The following is a 16,753-nucleotide window of genomic DNA, read 5'->3' as shown; positions in this document are numbered from 1 at the left end:
AATTAAATTAAATGAGACTGCAGATTAGTGGCAATTATCTTGTTTTTGCATAATAGCATATTTAAACAACCAGTAACATTATTAACCATTAATTACCAACCAGGTGAAATATGGCAATTTAGAACCCTGCAATGCATGCTGTAACCACATCCAAATGTGCTTGTTGACACAAGAAAAAAAGCATTGGATTTACCTATACTAGATACATTGGTACATTAGAATTCCTGTTTTAGTGTATATAGTGTAAGAGGTCTGCTGGACAAGACAGTTATTATGTTTATTTTGCACCAGTGTTACACTGGTAGACAGTTAACTCCAGGGAAAATGTATGATGTTGTAGCAAGTAAGGCTGCAGTTCTTTGCAGGCTTAGGAAAAGAAAGATACATGGCTACCTGGAATGAATGAATGGTGGGTCCTCCATTCCATGTTCCATTTAGTGTTTTCAGCCGTCCAGCTACAGGTAGCTACCTGATTAGACTGCAGGTGAGCAGCAAATAACAGATGTGTGGGATTACACTCCAGTGCTCTCCTGACACCTCCTTGTGTTGGGGGGGGGAAGAAGCTTCCAGAAGGTGAGCCAGGGCAGAGGCTTGTGAACTGATATCCCAGGAGGGGAGTGTTGACCCAGAATGGTAAGAGCCCCAGAGTGGGGAAAAGTCTTCAAGGTGTGCTGTTAAAATGCTATTGAACTGAGTTCCTGTGACTTTATGTTGGGAGGAGTTTTCCAAAAACAAACCTGCGTTTTTGCCTGTAGATATGATGCCCCTGTCTTTATGCCCCTGATCCTATGCTTACCATAGCTTATTTCTCAAAAAATCTAAGCGTACAGGCAGCCAGCTTGTCACAATAGTTAAAGGGCAATTTCCTCCAGTTGGTTGGTAATTTTATCTCATTAAAACTCCATTGAAGTAAAAGGAGAACTCCATCCAAATTATGGGGGAGACGTTATTTGTACTTACTGTTAAAATAATATTGAAAGCATTATCTGTCTATCCTTCCTATCCTCTGCACTGCTTCTCTTGACTATTGAAACAATGTAGCAGAATCTATCCAAGACTCCAGTTTTCACAGTGCCTTGCATGTTATGTGATGCACAAGTCCATTTTAAACTGAATCTGACCCTGATGTATTATGGAACCTACTAAAGGAAAACTAATTAGTCTCTGAAAATTCCTCTTTTTGTATGGATAACTGCATGTCCGTGCATTTCCCTTCATCTATTTAAAGCAATGCAAAGATATTTTTAAAAAGAATTCCCAAAGGAAAGGCTCCTATGTTTCTTTAAATAGAGATATTAAACCAATGCGATCAGCACCCATTTTTACTGCATTTTCCCTAATTGGTTTTCTAAGTATTCTGGTCGATGCTCATGAAAATATCTGACACATTTCCTTAGACCTAAACCAAATCTAGTCCATGATATGTGGAAAAAAAACCTCCAATGTTCTTCTAACATTCCCCTATGGGCCTGCTCCATATCTGATTCAACATGGCAATTCAGTGTGTATCTAGGTAAAATATTTCATCCTCTAATAGTCTTGACAAAGACATCTTGCAGTTGCTTAGCTGTAAATAGGGTTCTCTTAGTGCTCATAGTTAAATGTGTCTAAGACACTGCTTTCAGAGAAGCTATATTACTCCCTGAATATCACAGTTTCCTGCCTGCTGGTGGAAACCGTTCCGCTGACTAGCTACGAAATCCCACATACAGTGCAAAATAATTCCTCTGTCCTTCAAACCCTGCAATTTCCTTGTCCCTTCTTATACTTCAGGGTTAATCTCTTTCTATGCTGTGTTCCAATCTGTCTTGTTTTATCTGTCTTTTCCTTCTTGCTTCTACCTCAGATGCCAATCATGCAAACTCTCTCCAAATTTTAAATCCGCTGTAATCACACACTTTCTTTGAGAATTTCACCAAGAAAAGCTGATGTTTTCTGTTTAGATCCCAATGTAAGCCCTTTTTATTTACTCCTGTTCATAGCTTTTTATTGACTATTTAATTTGACTGTGGGCTATGTAGGACAGAGAACACCTAGTTTTTTTTCTTACTGATTTCTTTTCGGTAATGTATTTACAACCACATCCCCAGATTTCAAATATAAACCAATTATTTAGTAAAATCTTCCTCACTAACTAAAGATGTCCAAATGACAATGTCTAGATGTCTGGAAAATAATGCTTGTACAGTACATTTATGGTCTGATGTCAAGGTGTTAAATAATAAGCCAGTATTTCTGTTGCCTCAGATAAATTTAAAGGAGAAGGAAAGGCACTATTTTCTTGGGGCTTAGTGATTGTACAGTATATACTTACCTGACACTCTGAGCCTGTGCTCCTATCAGGAGAAATCTGCATCGACCCCGGGGGTTCTTCTAGCAAGCACCAGAGATCGATTGGCTTCCTTCTTCTTCTTTGTCCACGCGGGAAGCCGAACTTTATCGAAGAAGTCGGCTATTTCATTCTACCACATGTGCCTCTGTCTGGGGAAATTTGAAGAAAGAAGCTGACTGTTCTGTGATGTTTACTGGAAGAACCCCTGGACCACTGCTGTTTTCTCTTTATATGAGCACCGGCCCAGGGTGTGAAGTAAGTACATACAATCACTTAGGGGTGCCTAACTTTTGGCACCCTCAAGTTAATATGCCTTTCTTTCTCCTTTAACTTTCCTCTGAATCAACTAGCAGTTAGGCAGCTTTTATTGATTCAAAAATGTTGTGAACTTGATATCTTTTTAGAACTTAAAGTGATACTGACACTAAAAATTTTCTTTTAAATATAAATATACATCAAAAGTTACCTATAGGTCATGTTGATCGTTTTTCAGTGATAGTTCTGCTTTTGTAAGTAAATGTTAGTTGAAGTTCCTAAACCTGACTGTTTTGCCAACCTGACTGTACCTTCTCAGCCTGTCAGTTAGAGTTTCTGATGGTAACAGACTACTGCTGCACAAATATGGCAGCCCCTCATACAGGAACAGGGTAGTAAGGTAATGTAAAAGCATCACGCAAACATTTTTGTGTCAAATTATAAACCGCATTCAAAGACAATGTTATAGATAATAAAAAAGGTTATTTTCTTTTGTCACTATCCCTTTAAATGTCTATGTTCCATAGATAGATCCTAGGGCTGCAGATCTTCTCTTTGGATGTGTATCTCTTCTTGAACCACACTGAGGCCCTGGACATGAGTGACTAAAGGTTAGTGGGGCTCATTTATAAACAATGAGCAAATTGAACCTGGGAAGTAACCCATAGCAACCCAGTTTTTTTTTTTAGCTTTTTTTAGCCAGCTGCAGGTTGAACATTGAAAGCAATCATCTTAGTGGTGGTCATTTCTAATCACCAGGCAAATTTGCACCTGGGCAGTAACCCATGGCAACCAATATGTGCTTATATACAGTATAATGTATTCCAAGTCAATCATGATGCTACCAGGATAATACATAATTAATAACCATAATTAAATGGAGCATTCATGGGACTTTATATTTGGTGAATGTTTCAGTCCCTCTGGGGAATTCTTTCTCAAGACAAACAAAGTACTTACAATTCCTCACAAGGTTTATATACACTCAGTCCAATTTTGGAGCCACAATTCCCAGTGATGATATCATAATAAAGAAGTGTCAAGCTCAGACAGTCATATATGGGTAGGTAGCTTGGAGGGTGCCAATCAGGGGTGATTCTCTGCTGCCTGAGGAGGCTCCTGCGATACAACCCCACCTCACTCCCCAGTGCTTACCGTTCTTGCGCAGGAATGGGTCCGGGGGGGGGGGGGGGGGCAATTTCCAGTTTAATAACAGGAAATTCATCTCAGAATGTTACCAGGAGTAGCTTTTTGCCACTTCTGAAAACCTGCAGGCTGTTGCTGCCTGAGGCAAGTTTCTCAACTCTCCTCATGGCAGCAACACCCCCGTTGCCAATTTAATATATGGGGTATACTTCTACCAATAGTTGCCAGCGGGTACTAAATGATTTTCTACTGTATGCTATCTTCCAGCTGAGTACCTGTGGATTACTGGTAAATAAACATGTAAAGTAAAGCAGCTTCCACCATGGTAATGTAGGTGTTCAGCTACTGACAGCTTTTGGGGGGTGTCAGGGGTTTACAACAAGAAAGATGAGAGCTTAGGTGAACTAGTAAATTGTAAGCCTCCGTAAAGGCTTTCAAAGGGTATGGAAGCCTTGATTATAAATGCATATTATATGAAATATATTATATGAAACAAAAGCGTCTCTATCCCAGAAACAGTAAATCTAGTGCTGTCCAAGTAAAAACTACTAGCCCAGGTATGTAAAACCCAGAGCTTTACATTTGGAACAGTAAACTGTAGCTCACCCGATAGAGGAATTGACCTGGGTGTATAAACCCCAGGTCTGTCACATTCGGGCACAATCTACACAGCGTAGTGGATATGAGTAAAATGAATCTTTTTCACCCTCACCGGTAACAGCAGATGGCTCGGATGCCGTGCCGTGAACCCGTAGTTTGGGGTGGAGATACAACCATAAAATGAGAAATGAGCTCATGTACTCATGATCCTTTTTCTGTAGTGATTTAAGTGACATGCTTAGGGTTAATGAAGTACTGGTATGTGTGAGTAATATAGCTAAAGGGAGTGATCTACATTCTTGGCACTATGATGGCAATGGTAGCTGGAAGATGTGGACTGGTGCGAAAGAGTTGTGTGTCTGGAGAGCCCTTGGGGACAGATTTTCCTTTTCCTCACTAAATGTACAGTAGCCATAGTCTTGCAAGCATGGGCAAAGTGAGTGTAGGCAGGGGGCACTGATCCCTATGACCAGTTTTGGACTGGCCCACCGGGATAGCAGGAAAACTCACGGTGGGCCAAGGTGTCAGTGGGCCCTCCTGCTTCTAACCTTTTCGCCTATTTCATGGTCATTCTCTATTTCTTTATGGGAATAAAGAGGCATAATAATGGTAATGGAAGAATATGGTATGTAGAGAAAAGAGACTTGGAGAATAAAGAGGTTGAATGAGGAGAGGAGGTATAATAGTTTGGAAAGTGGGCCCTCAACCTAAGGTTTTCTGTTGGCCCCCTGGTATCCCAGTCCGACACTGCCTATGACTGCTGGAGACACAGTATGTGTAGAGGACCCAGTGGAAATCACACACACAAATGTTATAAATATATAAACTCATCTCTTCTGAGGGGGGGTTCATTTTTAGTAAGTAATAGTTTAGAGACACCTTTGCTTTTTAATGTGTCAATGAAAGCAATTATATGAAAAGATCTAAGAATGGAGCACTGTTCCTACAAACGTCCAAAAACCTACAGCACTGGAAGGCTTCTCTTTCCCTTGTGGTCCTGAAACTGCCAACAGATAGGGCACTAGTAACCACCAATAGATGGGGCACACGATCGAGTCTTCTGTATTAACCCATTTGCGCTGATTAAACGTGTATGGGGATTAAAACCCCAGCGAAATCTCTGCTCTGAACGCATGGAGAGGCAAGAACGCAACACACCGAAGGCTTTGTAAACCCTTTAGCCCATTAGAAATCCCAATCTCCTTAAAATACGTGGATGGAATGCGCATTTACTACGAGCAGCACATGAGACAAGCCGCAAAAGAAGACTCCAGTAAGAAGCGTGTGGGAAACTGCAGCCAAGCGGGGCAGTCGATGGTTTGTGTGAAGCCGCAGGGAGAAGTGAGCGCTGCGCCAATACGTTTCAGCACCCTGGGCAGCAGCTCCCCCGACGCTTTGCAGTACTAGGACCCTGCGGCTCCGGTTGCTCGTGCACAGCACGAAACCACGCCCATCAAGTTGGCCAAACCCAGAATGTGTCAGGCTTGAGACTTTGGCACACGGAGATGCACCATCCCTGGGCTGTAGGGAAGGCATAGGATACGGCTGCTACTCTCCGCTATCTGCAGCAGGTCTGTTTGACTTGAGCCCTGCATTGGGATCCTGACGGATTGCTCTGATTCTCTGCAGATTATTATCTGGCTTGGTTTATGCAGCTGCATGCAGGATTTCCTCTGGTGCAGTTGACTTCCATGCTCTGCTTCGCTTAGGATGCTCTCTCTCACTGGATCTTTCCAACACCGCGGGTTCCCCTATTCGCTAGTCTTTCCTTCATTTGGGTGAAGGAACTAAACCCATTCAACTTGCCCCTAGACTGTGCCCTTTCCTACTCCGTCCTGACCCACCTCCATGCTTTCCCTTGTTACCCCATAACCTCCCAGGGATCCAACTCTTTGGTATAAGCTCAACTCTTCCATCCTTTTTCCTGCTTTCCATGAAGAACTGATTAGCCCCCAGCAGGGAGACAAGAAGATGGACGTTTTGCATGCTTTCATCTGTATGTCCGTCTTCTGGACTGTGTCTTGGGGCAGAACTCGGGCAGACTCCATCATCCACATCGGTAAGACTCTCCTACTATACTCTTGAAATGAAATATATGTATATGTACATATACATTTGTTTTTATCCAGCCCTAAGAATCGATCTTTTGTGTAATATTGCAATATTCCTTTTTCTTGACATTCTTGGAGTTTCCTGTTGCACGTTTTGTAGTGGCTACATATCCTGCAGAAGCAAATACATTATCATCAGACTGATAAGGGTTTGCAAAGTGTTCAGGCAACTGATCACACAGGTGCTTTCCAACTGGACCTGTGTAAATGTCATTATGTTTTTAATCCAGGTGTTGCTTCATATGTGCAGAAGAGCATGGTAGGTATAAAGACGATTGATTATTGGTAGATATTTAAAGATTGGCATTAATGCATGAGAAATATGTCGAATCTTTCCAAATGGCTGTAAAAGTAAAGTCTGTCCCCTTGAGCCGCTGCCAGTTTGTAAAGAGTTTTTGTGACAGGTGTGATTGAGCACGATGTGCTGATTTCCTCCCTGAGATGTGCTGCTGCTGAACACATCAAGAGACCTATGCAAAGTGCCGCTGTACGTTGGGGATATGAGCAGCAGTAAAGCCACCTAGGGGAGCTGCATAGAGGCAACAAAAGGCTGCATTCATGTGCCTGGGCTGCAGAGATCAGCCTTTGTGGAATGCAAACACTCACAGACAGGCAGAGATAGAAAAAGGAGATGTTTGTGGATTCCCAGAGATGGGGATCTTATGAGAGGCTAAAAGCTTGCGGGCCCCACCTATTGGCAATCTGGTTACATTGAATGTAGTATTTCATTCTCTCACCCACATGGATCTACCACACACGCACACACATGTACTTCTGAACTGAATCGGCATAAAATGACATACAAGGGGGATTTGCATGCATAACTAATGGAGACATTCTGACAGCAACAGCTCATCATGTGTTACAAATGGGAGTCTACTAAGCAGCCCATGGTTGTTCCATACGTCTTGTTCGGTGCTTTATCTTGTTTTCACCCTACTAGAAGATGAGCTTGTGGGGGTTTGTTTTAAGACATATGTTTCATATCCATGTAGGTGCTAGTAGTCTTTATCATGCAGATAGTTAATATGTAACAATATCCAACATGGGGGAGTGGAGGCTACGGCATAGTGATTTTTATGGTGGATAAATTGTGTAGATTTCTTAATGTCAGTTCAGCCTAGAAAGTCATCTACAATCCAGACACGCAGGGTCCCTCTGGAAAGGAGTGTGCTACATTACACCAATTGAACTGTTTACTGCTTCTCCTCCTCCTCCCCCCTATTTTCTCTGGGATCCCTTCTTCATGGCAATCTTGGTGCTAGCCCATCATAATTACCCGCCCCCCCATTATTAGATACAACAGATTTCTCTCTCCGTCTTTCTCTAGTTAAATATGATGTCATCACTTGATCAGTAAAAATATGCCCATTGTAACCTAAGTCATTCATTTATAGATGTTTGATATAGAGAGAGAAATCGAGCAGGATAAAAATAACGAGTGGCTGGATTGCTGGATGAATATAATAATTATTAAACAAAAATAATTTTTTGGGGGGTGAAAGCGTAAATGGTGTGGTGCTTCATAAGGAGGGGGAGTAGTGGAAAAAGCATAAAATAAATAGTTCAAAGCAATAGAACATAATCCTGCATTAATTTGTTATTAGCGCTGTATATTGTCTAGTCCTTCAGACAGTACATTTTTTTTTAAAGTCAAAGCAGTTGACTCATCCCCAAGTTATTAAATATACAAAAAACCTGAGGCTCTCATTCCCATGGGTACAAAAGTTTATAGGGGTCATTACTAATGGATATCCTTGACTGGATCATTACATAGTTTTCTGATCCTAGTTCAGGGTCAGAAATCATGTCTGTGTTTGAAGAAAAATGTCAAGGGATACATTCATTTTCTTTCTGTGTATTTCATTTTAAAATTGTGTGTTTATAAAAAAAAAAGACACTCTCAATATCTAGGAAAGTTAAACAGCAAAGAATAAATCTATTGAAATATGCTGCAATGTAATACTTTATCGGATAACAAATGTATAAAATGGAGAATATCCTTAATTGTGTGTCACATAAGGCAGGGTTCAGGTGTAATATTGATGGTATTCTGTTTATGTGACTAAATCTGTTCTTCTCTATTATAAATAAGAATGTTTGGCAGAAAAAAAATTGTCATAAAATACAAACATCTTGTTAATTCTTGTCAGGAAATTCATATGCATTTCAAGAAGTTTGTGACACAAGCTGTGACCAAATCATGTGAGAAGATACTGTGCCACTCTCTGCTGTAATACAGACTGAGGCTACATTTAAAGGGCTAGAAACTGGCAAATGTGCATTCATATACTGTGTTCATGTATTCTGTATGTTAAACAATTATGAATAATTTCTACAAACATGACATTTTAAATAACTTTCATGTGTCATTGTTTTCTGCCTTAAGTTCTAAGAAAAACAATATAGACTAAATTATATACAGTAGCTTTATTTTGGGAAGGGAAAAAAGACTTCTGCATCCAACAGAGCACCCAGCAGTAAAAACTGGACTTAAGACATTCTTGATAGATGAATAGAATTATGTATGTAGGTACATTTTTTGGGGAGGTTACAGGTCCTATTACTTTAAACATATTCATGCTAGAGATTAGGCTTGGGTGAATTTGACCAGTTTAGTTTCGACAAATTTGCCGCCGGCGAAATGTCACCGACACGCAGCAAATTTTTTTTGACGCTCGTTGCCATACTAGTCTATGGGTGTCATTTCCACTGCAAAACAAGGCCCCCATCCCTACTAGAGACCCAGGTCCATTGTGGACTGCATGTTGCCACATAAACCATTGTCTGCTTTTGATTTGCAGGAACCCCACAACTTGTATTTTAAGGCTTTGCCTCATTGGTCCCTTATCTATGACAAAACAAGACATTCCATAAGAATTCATCACGCTACCTTAGGTGATTATGAAAAGAAGCCATCAAAGCCATAAGTAGTCACTTACAACTTTATATTTATTGCTTATGATATTAAGTTTGTACAGTATAGTTGGGCACAACATATATCATCTGAAATATGAGAACTGAGCCTTCCTGTGCAGTATAGTCCCCTTATGTGAGTCAACCCAGAAACTTGACGGATATGTTTTATATCCAAACACATCGAGCACTGATGGAAATTGATAGATAGATTAGACAATGCTGTGGGTACATAGTTTTCATTTGTTTTAAGGTTACATTTTTCTATATGACCACATGAGAATCCTTCCAGCTAGAGGAAAAAAAAAGTCTTAAGCATTTTCTCAAACAATTAATTTAACTTGGAACACAATTAGTGTATGTGACAAGCGGATTAGTGATTTTTATAGAGTAGTTTGTTTCCATGAAACTGGCAAATTGATAATTGTTACTCATAGAACATGATCTTTTATAATTAGAGAGCTGCCCACAAAACAACCACACATATTATTTTGTTTATGCCCTATCTTTTTGACATTTTAACCAAAAGCCAAAAGTTATTCACATTCATTATGCAAACCATAACCTTCCCTTAAAGGGAATGTAAAGGCCAAAACATAAAATCTATCTCCAATATACTTTTGATTAAAAAATGTGTACTATTTTTATAAGAAACCTGACTGTATGCAGTGAAATTCCCCCTGCATTTTACTTGCTCTGACTGCTGCAAAACGGACCCTACTGACCCCCACATTACTTTTCAGAAGTCGAGTAGCTTTGTTTGTTTCCCTGTATAGCAGCTGGCGAAAGTGTAGAGTACTATCTGCAGACCCAGTGCAGTCTGCATATTCAGTTTATTAATCAGTGCTGTATCTGCTTCTATGAAAAATATTAATTTGACTTGTGCTGTTTTGATAATTTGTGATGATCCATAAGCTTAGCCTTCCAATAGCAGCACAGACCACACTGAGCATGTGCTTGGTCTTGGTCTTGCAAAGATGGTTTAACATAGTTACAAGATGATGACCCTCTGCGGCCATCTTTGAAAGCATAAATCATTTGTTTCAGGGGATGCTGTCATGGGAATTTTTTTTTTTCAAAATGCATCTGTTAATAGTTATGCTCAAGCAGAATACTGCACTAAAATCTGTTTTTTGAAAAGAGCAAACTTTTTTTTTTTTAATTTAATTTTGAAATCTGACATGGGGCTAGACATAGTTTCCCAGCTGCCCCCAGTCATGTGACTTATCTGATAAACTTCAGTCACTCTTTACTGCTGCACTGCAAGTTGGAGTAATATCACCTCCTCCTCCCCAACAGCTTAACAGAACAATAAGAAGGTCACCAGATAGTAGCTCCCTAACACAAGATAACATCTGCTTAAGAACAGCACTCAATAGTAAAATCCAGGTCCCACTGTTAAACTTTCAGTTACATTGAGTAGGAGAAACGGCCTGCTAGAAAGCAGTTCCAACCTAAAGTGCGGGCTCTTTCTGAAAGCACAGGGCCAGCCAAAATGATCTGAGATGGCTGCCTACACACCAATATTACAACTAAAAAAATACACTTGCTGGTTCAGGAATTAGATTTAATATTGTGGATTGACTTATTTGAAGTGTAAACAGTGCAATTTATAAATAAAAACTACATCATAAAAATCATGACAGAATCCCATTAATTAGGCTTCTGGTGCAGTAAATTCATGTTTAGTATACAACATTCTACATTTCTAGCATTAGTCTATTTTAAACTTTAGTTCCCTTTTAATATCAAAAATTAGAGGTGGCTCATAGAATCATGGGAGGTGGCATGTATTAAGGTGTCATTTGCATGTCTCCTCTTACGATTTATTTAGTGACCGTTAATGCTCTTGGAGTCAACAGGAGCAGAAACCTTGCACATGTGCAATTTTGACCAAAGTGATGATATGGAATTCCAGATGGTGATCATGAGGGATAAGGATGGAATTTAACTTAAAGGCATGCTTTCTGGCTTACCTGAATTCTTTATTTATAATAAAACTGGTGATTTGAAAGATCATTAGGAGGCATTGATTGATGAAAAAAAAACCACATGGAAATGTTCATATATGTGGGTGGATCCAATACGTTTTAGGGTTGTGTGGCAGAGGAATCACTGTATGTATGAGTATTAGAAACTGCAAATCTGAATGCTAATGTGCAGAGCCAGACCAGGAAGGTGCCCTATGCATCCTGGCTGGTCGCTGCACCAACTGGGAGCGCGCATGCGTGAATTGAAGATTGTGCACATTTGCGAATTGACATGCATTAACGCACGGAATCATGAATTGCGAAGAGAGAGGGGAGTGGACTAATGGTAGAAGGCAGATAAGATACGTGCCTGATGCCCCCCCAGCTTTGCGCCCAAGTCACGTGCCTACTCTGCCTACCCTTAGTTCCAGCCCTGCTAATGTGAAACAGTCAGCCAAGAACCTGAAGCTTAGAAAGGGGATGGCTTATACAAGACAATGTTCCTAACATGCACAGAGGGTGATCTCAGAATTAGAAGTGATCAGCAAGGAAGAGTGTACAACAAGAACTAGAAGGTTTTGCAGTGGCGTAACTACCGTGGGAGCAGGGGTGCGATTGGGCCAGGGCCCGCACCCCCTCAGGGCCTCCCGGCAGCTCGCGCGCCACTGACTCCGGTGGATTCCGGGCAGACAATAGAGTACGGAGGGGAGCGGGGGCCTGGCTGCACGTCTCGCGCCGGGGCCCGCCCCCTCTAGTTACGTTGCCGAGGTTTTGAGCATAAAACAATGGAAACATTGAATTGGTAATATATTCATCATATTCAATGGGTCTACAAACTCTTAACTTAAATAAACTGCATACATATTTCCTAGAACAGCTTCCCATCACTAAAGTTTGTTACTGTGCTTTGAGTTATTTAGTTTTTTATTCAAGAGCTCTGCAGTTTGCAATAATAACAATCGATTTGCTAGGGTCCAAATTACCCTAGCAACTATGCACTGATCTGAATAATCGACAAATATAAATAGGAGAGGGTCTGAATAGAAAGATTTGTATTAAAAAGTACTGTAGCAATAATCATACATTTGTAGTGTTACAGAGAAATTGTTTTTAAATGGGGTCTGTGACCCCCATTTGAAAGCTGGAAATAGTCAGAAGAAGACTATTCAAATCTATAAAAAAAATGAAGGCGAGGAAAGCTCTGTACATACTGCATAGGGCAGAAGCGAATTCTAATTATAGGGCTCTCTTGCACCTGATAGCATTGGGATTTTTAAGTTGGAGCAAGGAACTCAATTCAGTCATTGCCCCAGCCACAAGTGTTCTGGGATTGGGCACAAAGGAGGCAGTAGTACATAAGCCTCTTAATCTAGAAACTACAGGTATTAACAATTCTGGATACATGTTCCAATACCTGTATTTAGAAGTACGTTTTACTGTACAAATAAAAAAAAAAAGCATGGGGCTTTGCTTGCACTTGCCTTCTTTTAAACAGATAATATACCTTTTATCAGGTATAAAATATTACAAGGTTATATTTTTATGCTAGGGTGGAAAAATATACTACTATAAAACTTGGCTATGCCATTTTCAAAACTTTAAAAAATATTATATGGGCAGCATTCTATATATTCAGCCACAATAAGATGTAACATCCCATGTAGCATCTGAACAAAAGCACAAGTTTATAATGTGCTCAAAGCATTCCTTCACTGCATATTGTATGTGGGATTTATAGATACTGTTTGCCTATACTGACTCTCAATAGATTCCCTTACAATAGCAGCCTTTTTGCATATCAAAAAAATAGTGTGTGTCTGGTTAAAGAGAATACCTAGCTGAAGCAATTGTTCCTACTCTGCACATATAAAGATGTACAATGTGCATAATCGGCTATACATCCATTGCTGTCTATTTAAGTCAGATTAACCTAGAATACTGTGTTTATAAAAAAAGTGTTTTATTAGTAAATTATGTATTAAGCAATTGAGAGGGCAAAAAGAGGGCACTGCCAGTTCTGACAGATACTTAGTTCAAGGGGCACATTCATTAGGCTGTGTAAAAAACCAGCTGAACAATACACCACACATCGCCAGGCTTCGCCACGTAAAAATGGCGTTCTTAGAGTGAAGCAATGTAAAATAACAGCGGCAAATCTGGCATTTGCATGGCGTAAAATTACACACACCTTGCTAAATTCGGCAATTATTTTACACAGCTTTGTACAATTTGTTTAGGCAAATTTAATTTTACACCACCTAATAAATAGGTCCCAAAGAGTTATTGATAAGTAAAACATTCACCCAATATTGATAATAGCTTGGTCATTGGAAGGCACTGTTTCATAAATCTCTGGATTACGCTTCCGTGTTGCTTCTCCAACTGATATGGACAAACATACTGTATGCTGTAAATTAATACCAATAATCTTTTCTAATATGGTAAATGTTGTAGTAAATCCTACACTATAAATAGGGCTGTAAAACCCTTCCATAAATAGGTTACTAATGCTTATTATAAGCATAGTCACTTTACATAGCCAGCAAACCAACTTTTTATACTCCAGAAAGCAGAATCTGTAAGAATCTTTATGTTATGTTTTTGCAATATGTTTGTTTTTCCTGTATCTGTAAAGTTTTGAATTTAAATTATTTTCATTTGATATATTGATATATCACTTGCAGATTGACATCAGAATTCATTAACATTTAGTTTTTATACTATATAGTCAATGTATTGCAAAAGTATACTTTCTATGGCACACTAAGGGAAACATTTATTGATTAGTTATTCTAGTTTTTGTTGTATTGCGATTTCCTATTTCTACTTGTTAATTTCAAAATGAAGGTGGATGCTACAACATGTAGAACTCCTGAAAGGCTCTTTGTAGTATAGCTTAGACTAGTTATTCTCTATCTTAATGGGTCACTAAAAGCATAAATGTATGTTCTATTTCATAAAAGCACTACGTATCTTGACAGCGCTATATAAATAAATGATGATGATAAATAGCTAAAATCTTCCTATTAAGCAATAATACACAGTTTAGCCTGAGACTTGCACATTTCTAACATTCATGTGACAATTTTCGAATCATTACTTGCCTGGTAAATATCGTTTCTCCTTCAAAAGAAGTGTTTTTGACATTAAAACATTGCAGCTTCATATCATTATTTTTTTTTTATTATTATTTTGGAGCTCAATGCATTGATTGAGTCGTTTCATCAGACTCACATTACTTGATTGCTTAGAAGTTTCCTAATGATCTGTATGCTGTACAGAGAAAGGGAAGGCGTGAGGAGAATGCCAATGGTTGTGTGCTTTATGATACCATTCAAAAAGTCCCTCTGATTTATATAGCAGGGAAGCATCATGATCTCTGATTAGCCACACTGCTCTCTCTCTTTTTTATTTTTTTTATTTAAATGTCCCTCCTGCCTGCTTTTGCTTTTATATATACAGCTAGCATTTTGCAAAGAGCCTTGAGAATCTTAGCAGTATGGTCAAGTATTATTATTTTCTTTAATTTATTCCATGCTTTCCTTTTCTTAAATACATTTATTGTGTAGATTTTAGTATTTAATAGATTCTTTTGTTTCTTTCCATAGTAATTACATGTATTGTGAGAAATAATAACTTAATTGACTGTTTTGGTTTGTTACAGTAGATTTCTTTTGAACTAATTAACTTACAGTTTAATTTGAGATGCTACTTTGACAGAGTAGCACAAGCAAAGGTATGCATTATAACTAGTTATGGGTGAATAAATTTGCCTGGCACGAATTTGCGGTGAATTCACAAATTTGCGGTGAATTCACGCGTATCGCCGACGGCGAATAAATTTTCAAAAATTCTAGGGTGAAAATTCACCAGCGTCAATTTCTGGTATTTTTTTGTGAAACCATTCGAATTGCTCGATTTTATAGTGAAAACGTTCAAATTGCTTGATTTTTAATGAAAACGTTCAAATTGCTCAATTTTTTTCGTGAATGTTCGAATTTCACGTTTTTTACATGAAAACGTTCGAATTTCACGTTTTTTGTGTGAACTTTCTGATTTCATGGTTTTTCGCAAATTTTTCTCCATTTTGCGGGAAATTCGCTAATTTTTTGGCGAAGCGAAATGGGAGAGATTCGCCCATCACTAATTATAACAAATTCAAGCTTATTAGAGTTAAAAGGTCAAAAGGTGTTTTTAAAGCTCCTGCTCCCCCATGATTTTGTCTTGCCTGCAATATTAATTTATGATGTCTTGTTCAGTTATAAAGGCTTGAATTATTTAGTGGTATGGATGGTTTAGTGACGCATTACATCTATTTTCTTCTGTATGACCAAGCAAAACAAACTTGACACATGCATAGGTATGGGATCCTTTATCCAGAAACCCGTAATCCAAAAGGCTCTGAATTATGAGAAAGCCATCTCCATAGACTCCATTTTATCCAAATGATTAAGTTATTTCCTTTTCTGTAATAATTAAACAGTACCATGTACATTATTACTGTGTATAATTAACCCTTATTGGATTCAAAACATGCATGTTGGATTTAATGTTTAAATGATTTTTTAGTAGACAAGGTATGAAGATCTAAATTAGATACATTTTCAGGAAAACTCCAGGTCCTGAGCATTCTGAATAATAGGTCCCATACCTGTATACGAAAACTGATGATTTGTTGTCATAGGTTAAGGACATTTCCCAGTGGTACATCATAACCCTCAATCCCCATGATACTTTTTATAAATTTGTTACACTTTCTGATGACGGCTTGATTTAGGAGCCGAAACGTTGAATTGAACCACATATTTTTGAAGTAAATCAAGTCCTGTGACTGCAGTTCTTTTGAAGCTTTGCATATGTATGGATTTGTAACCAGCACCAGCTTTGGATTTTTGAGTGCACCAGCTTATAGTTGGATGGATATATATAATCTTTCTAAATGTTATAATCACCAAATATCCATCTGGTTTCATCTGACTGAGAAATTCATAGTTTTAAGAATTGCATACATATGTTATGAAGCTCCAGGCATTCCAATAGATATTCATTGCATTTTCTTAAGTCCAGTATTGACATGGTACAGGTTTATAAAAGATAAATGGAGTATCCTGCAGATTTCCCTTCCATTCAGTCTTTTTAGGCAATTTGATCGAAGTGAAATTCAATTGATTTGAACATAATGGCAACTCAATATTGTCTGATCCTTCTAGGAAGTCAACCCCATAAACCCCTAAAAGACTGGTTTGAGATATTGCATCACTCTGTAGGTTATGGAGAACTACTTTTTTTCTTTTTTAAAGCTTTTTTTCCCAAATGATTTGATAATTGATAAAATATCAATATTTATTAAAACTTAATTTCAGCAAAGATCAATATTCATATCCATTAAAAATCTGATTCATCGATTGATCACTGCAGTAATT

General features: G+C 38.6%; 1 protein-coding gene across 5 annotated transcripts in view; it reads left to right on the top strand.

Annotated features, from left to right (window-relative positions):
* The first annotated feature begins 487 nt into the window (after positions 1 to 487).
* Positions 488 to 16,753, top strand: part of grid2.S (glutamate receptor, ionotropic, delta 2 S homeolog) — a 612,233-nt gene continuing 595,967 nt past the window's right edge. For 2 of the 5 annotated variants that reach the window (XM_041590784.1, XM_041590803.1), the window contains exon 1: positions 6,140 to 6,392. In XM_041590784.1, the coding sequence (XP_041446718.1) occupies positions 6,305 to 6,392 (88 nt within the window). In that variant the 5' untranslated portion in view covers positions 6,140 to 6,304. Of the gene's footprint in view, positions 634 to 3,114; positions 3,199 to 6,139; positions 6,393 to 16,753 lie in introns of those variants that run through there. The other 3 variants (XM_018252166.2, XM_041590791.1, XM_018252173.2) reach the window with 3 other exon arrangements.

Source organism: Xenopus laevis, chromosome 1L, assembly GCF_017654675.1.
Source record: "Xenopus laevis strain J_2021 chromosome 1L, Xenopus_laevis_v10.1, whole genome shotgun sequence".
NCBI lineage: Eukaryota > Metazoa > Chordata > Amphibia > Anura > Pipidae > Xenopus > Xenopus laevis.
The sequence above is the reverse complement of the archived record's forward strand: the minus strand, read 5'-3'. Positions and strand labels throughout refer to the sequence as shown.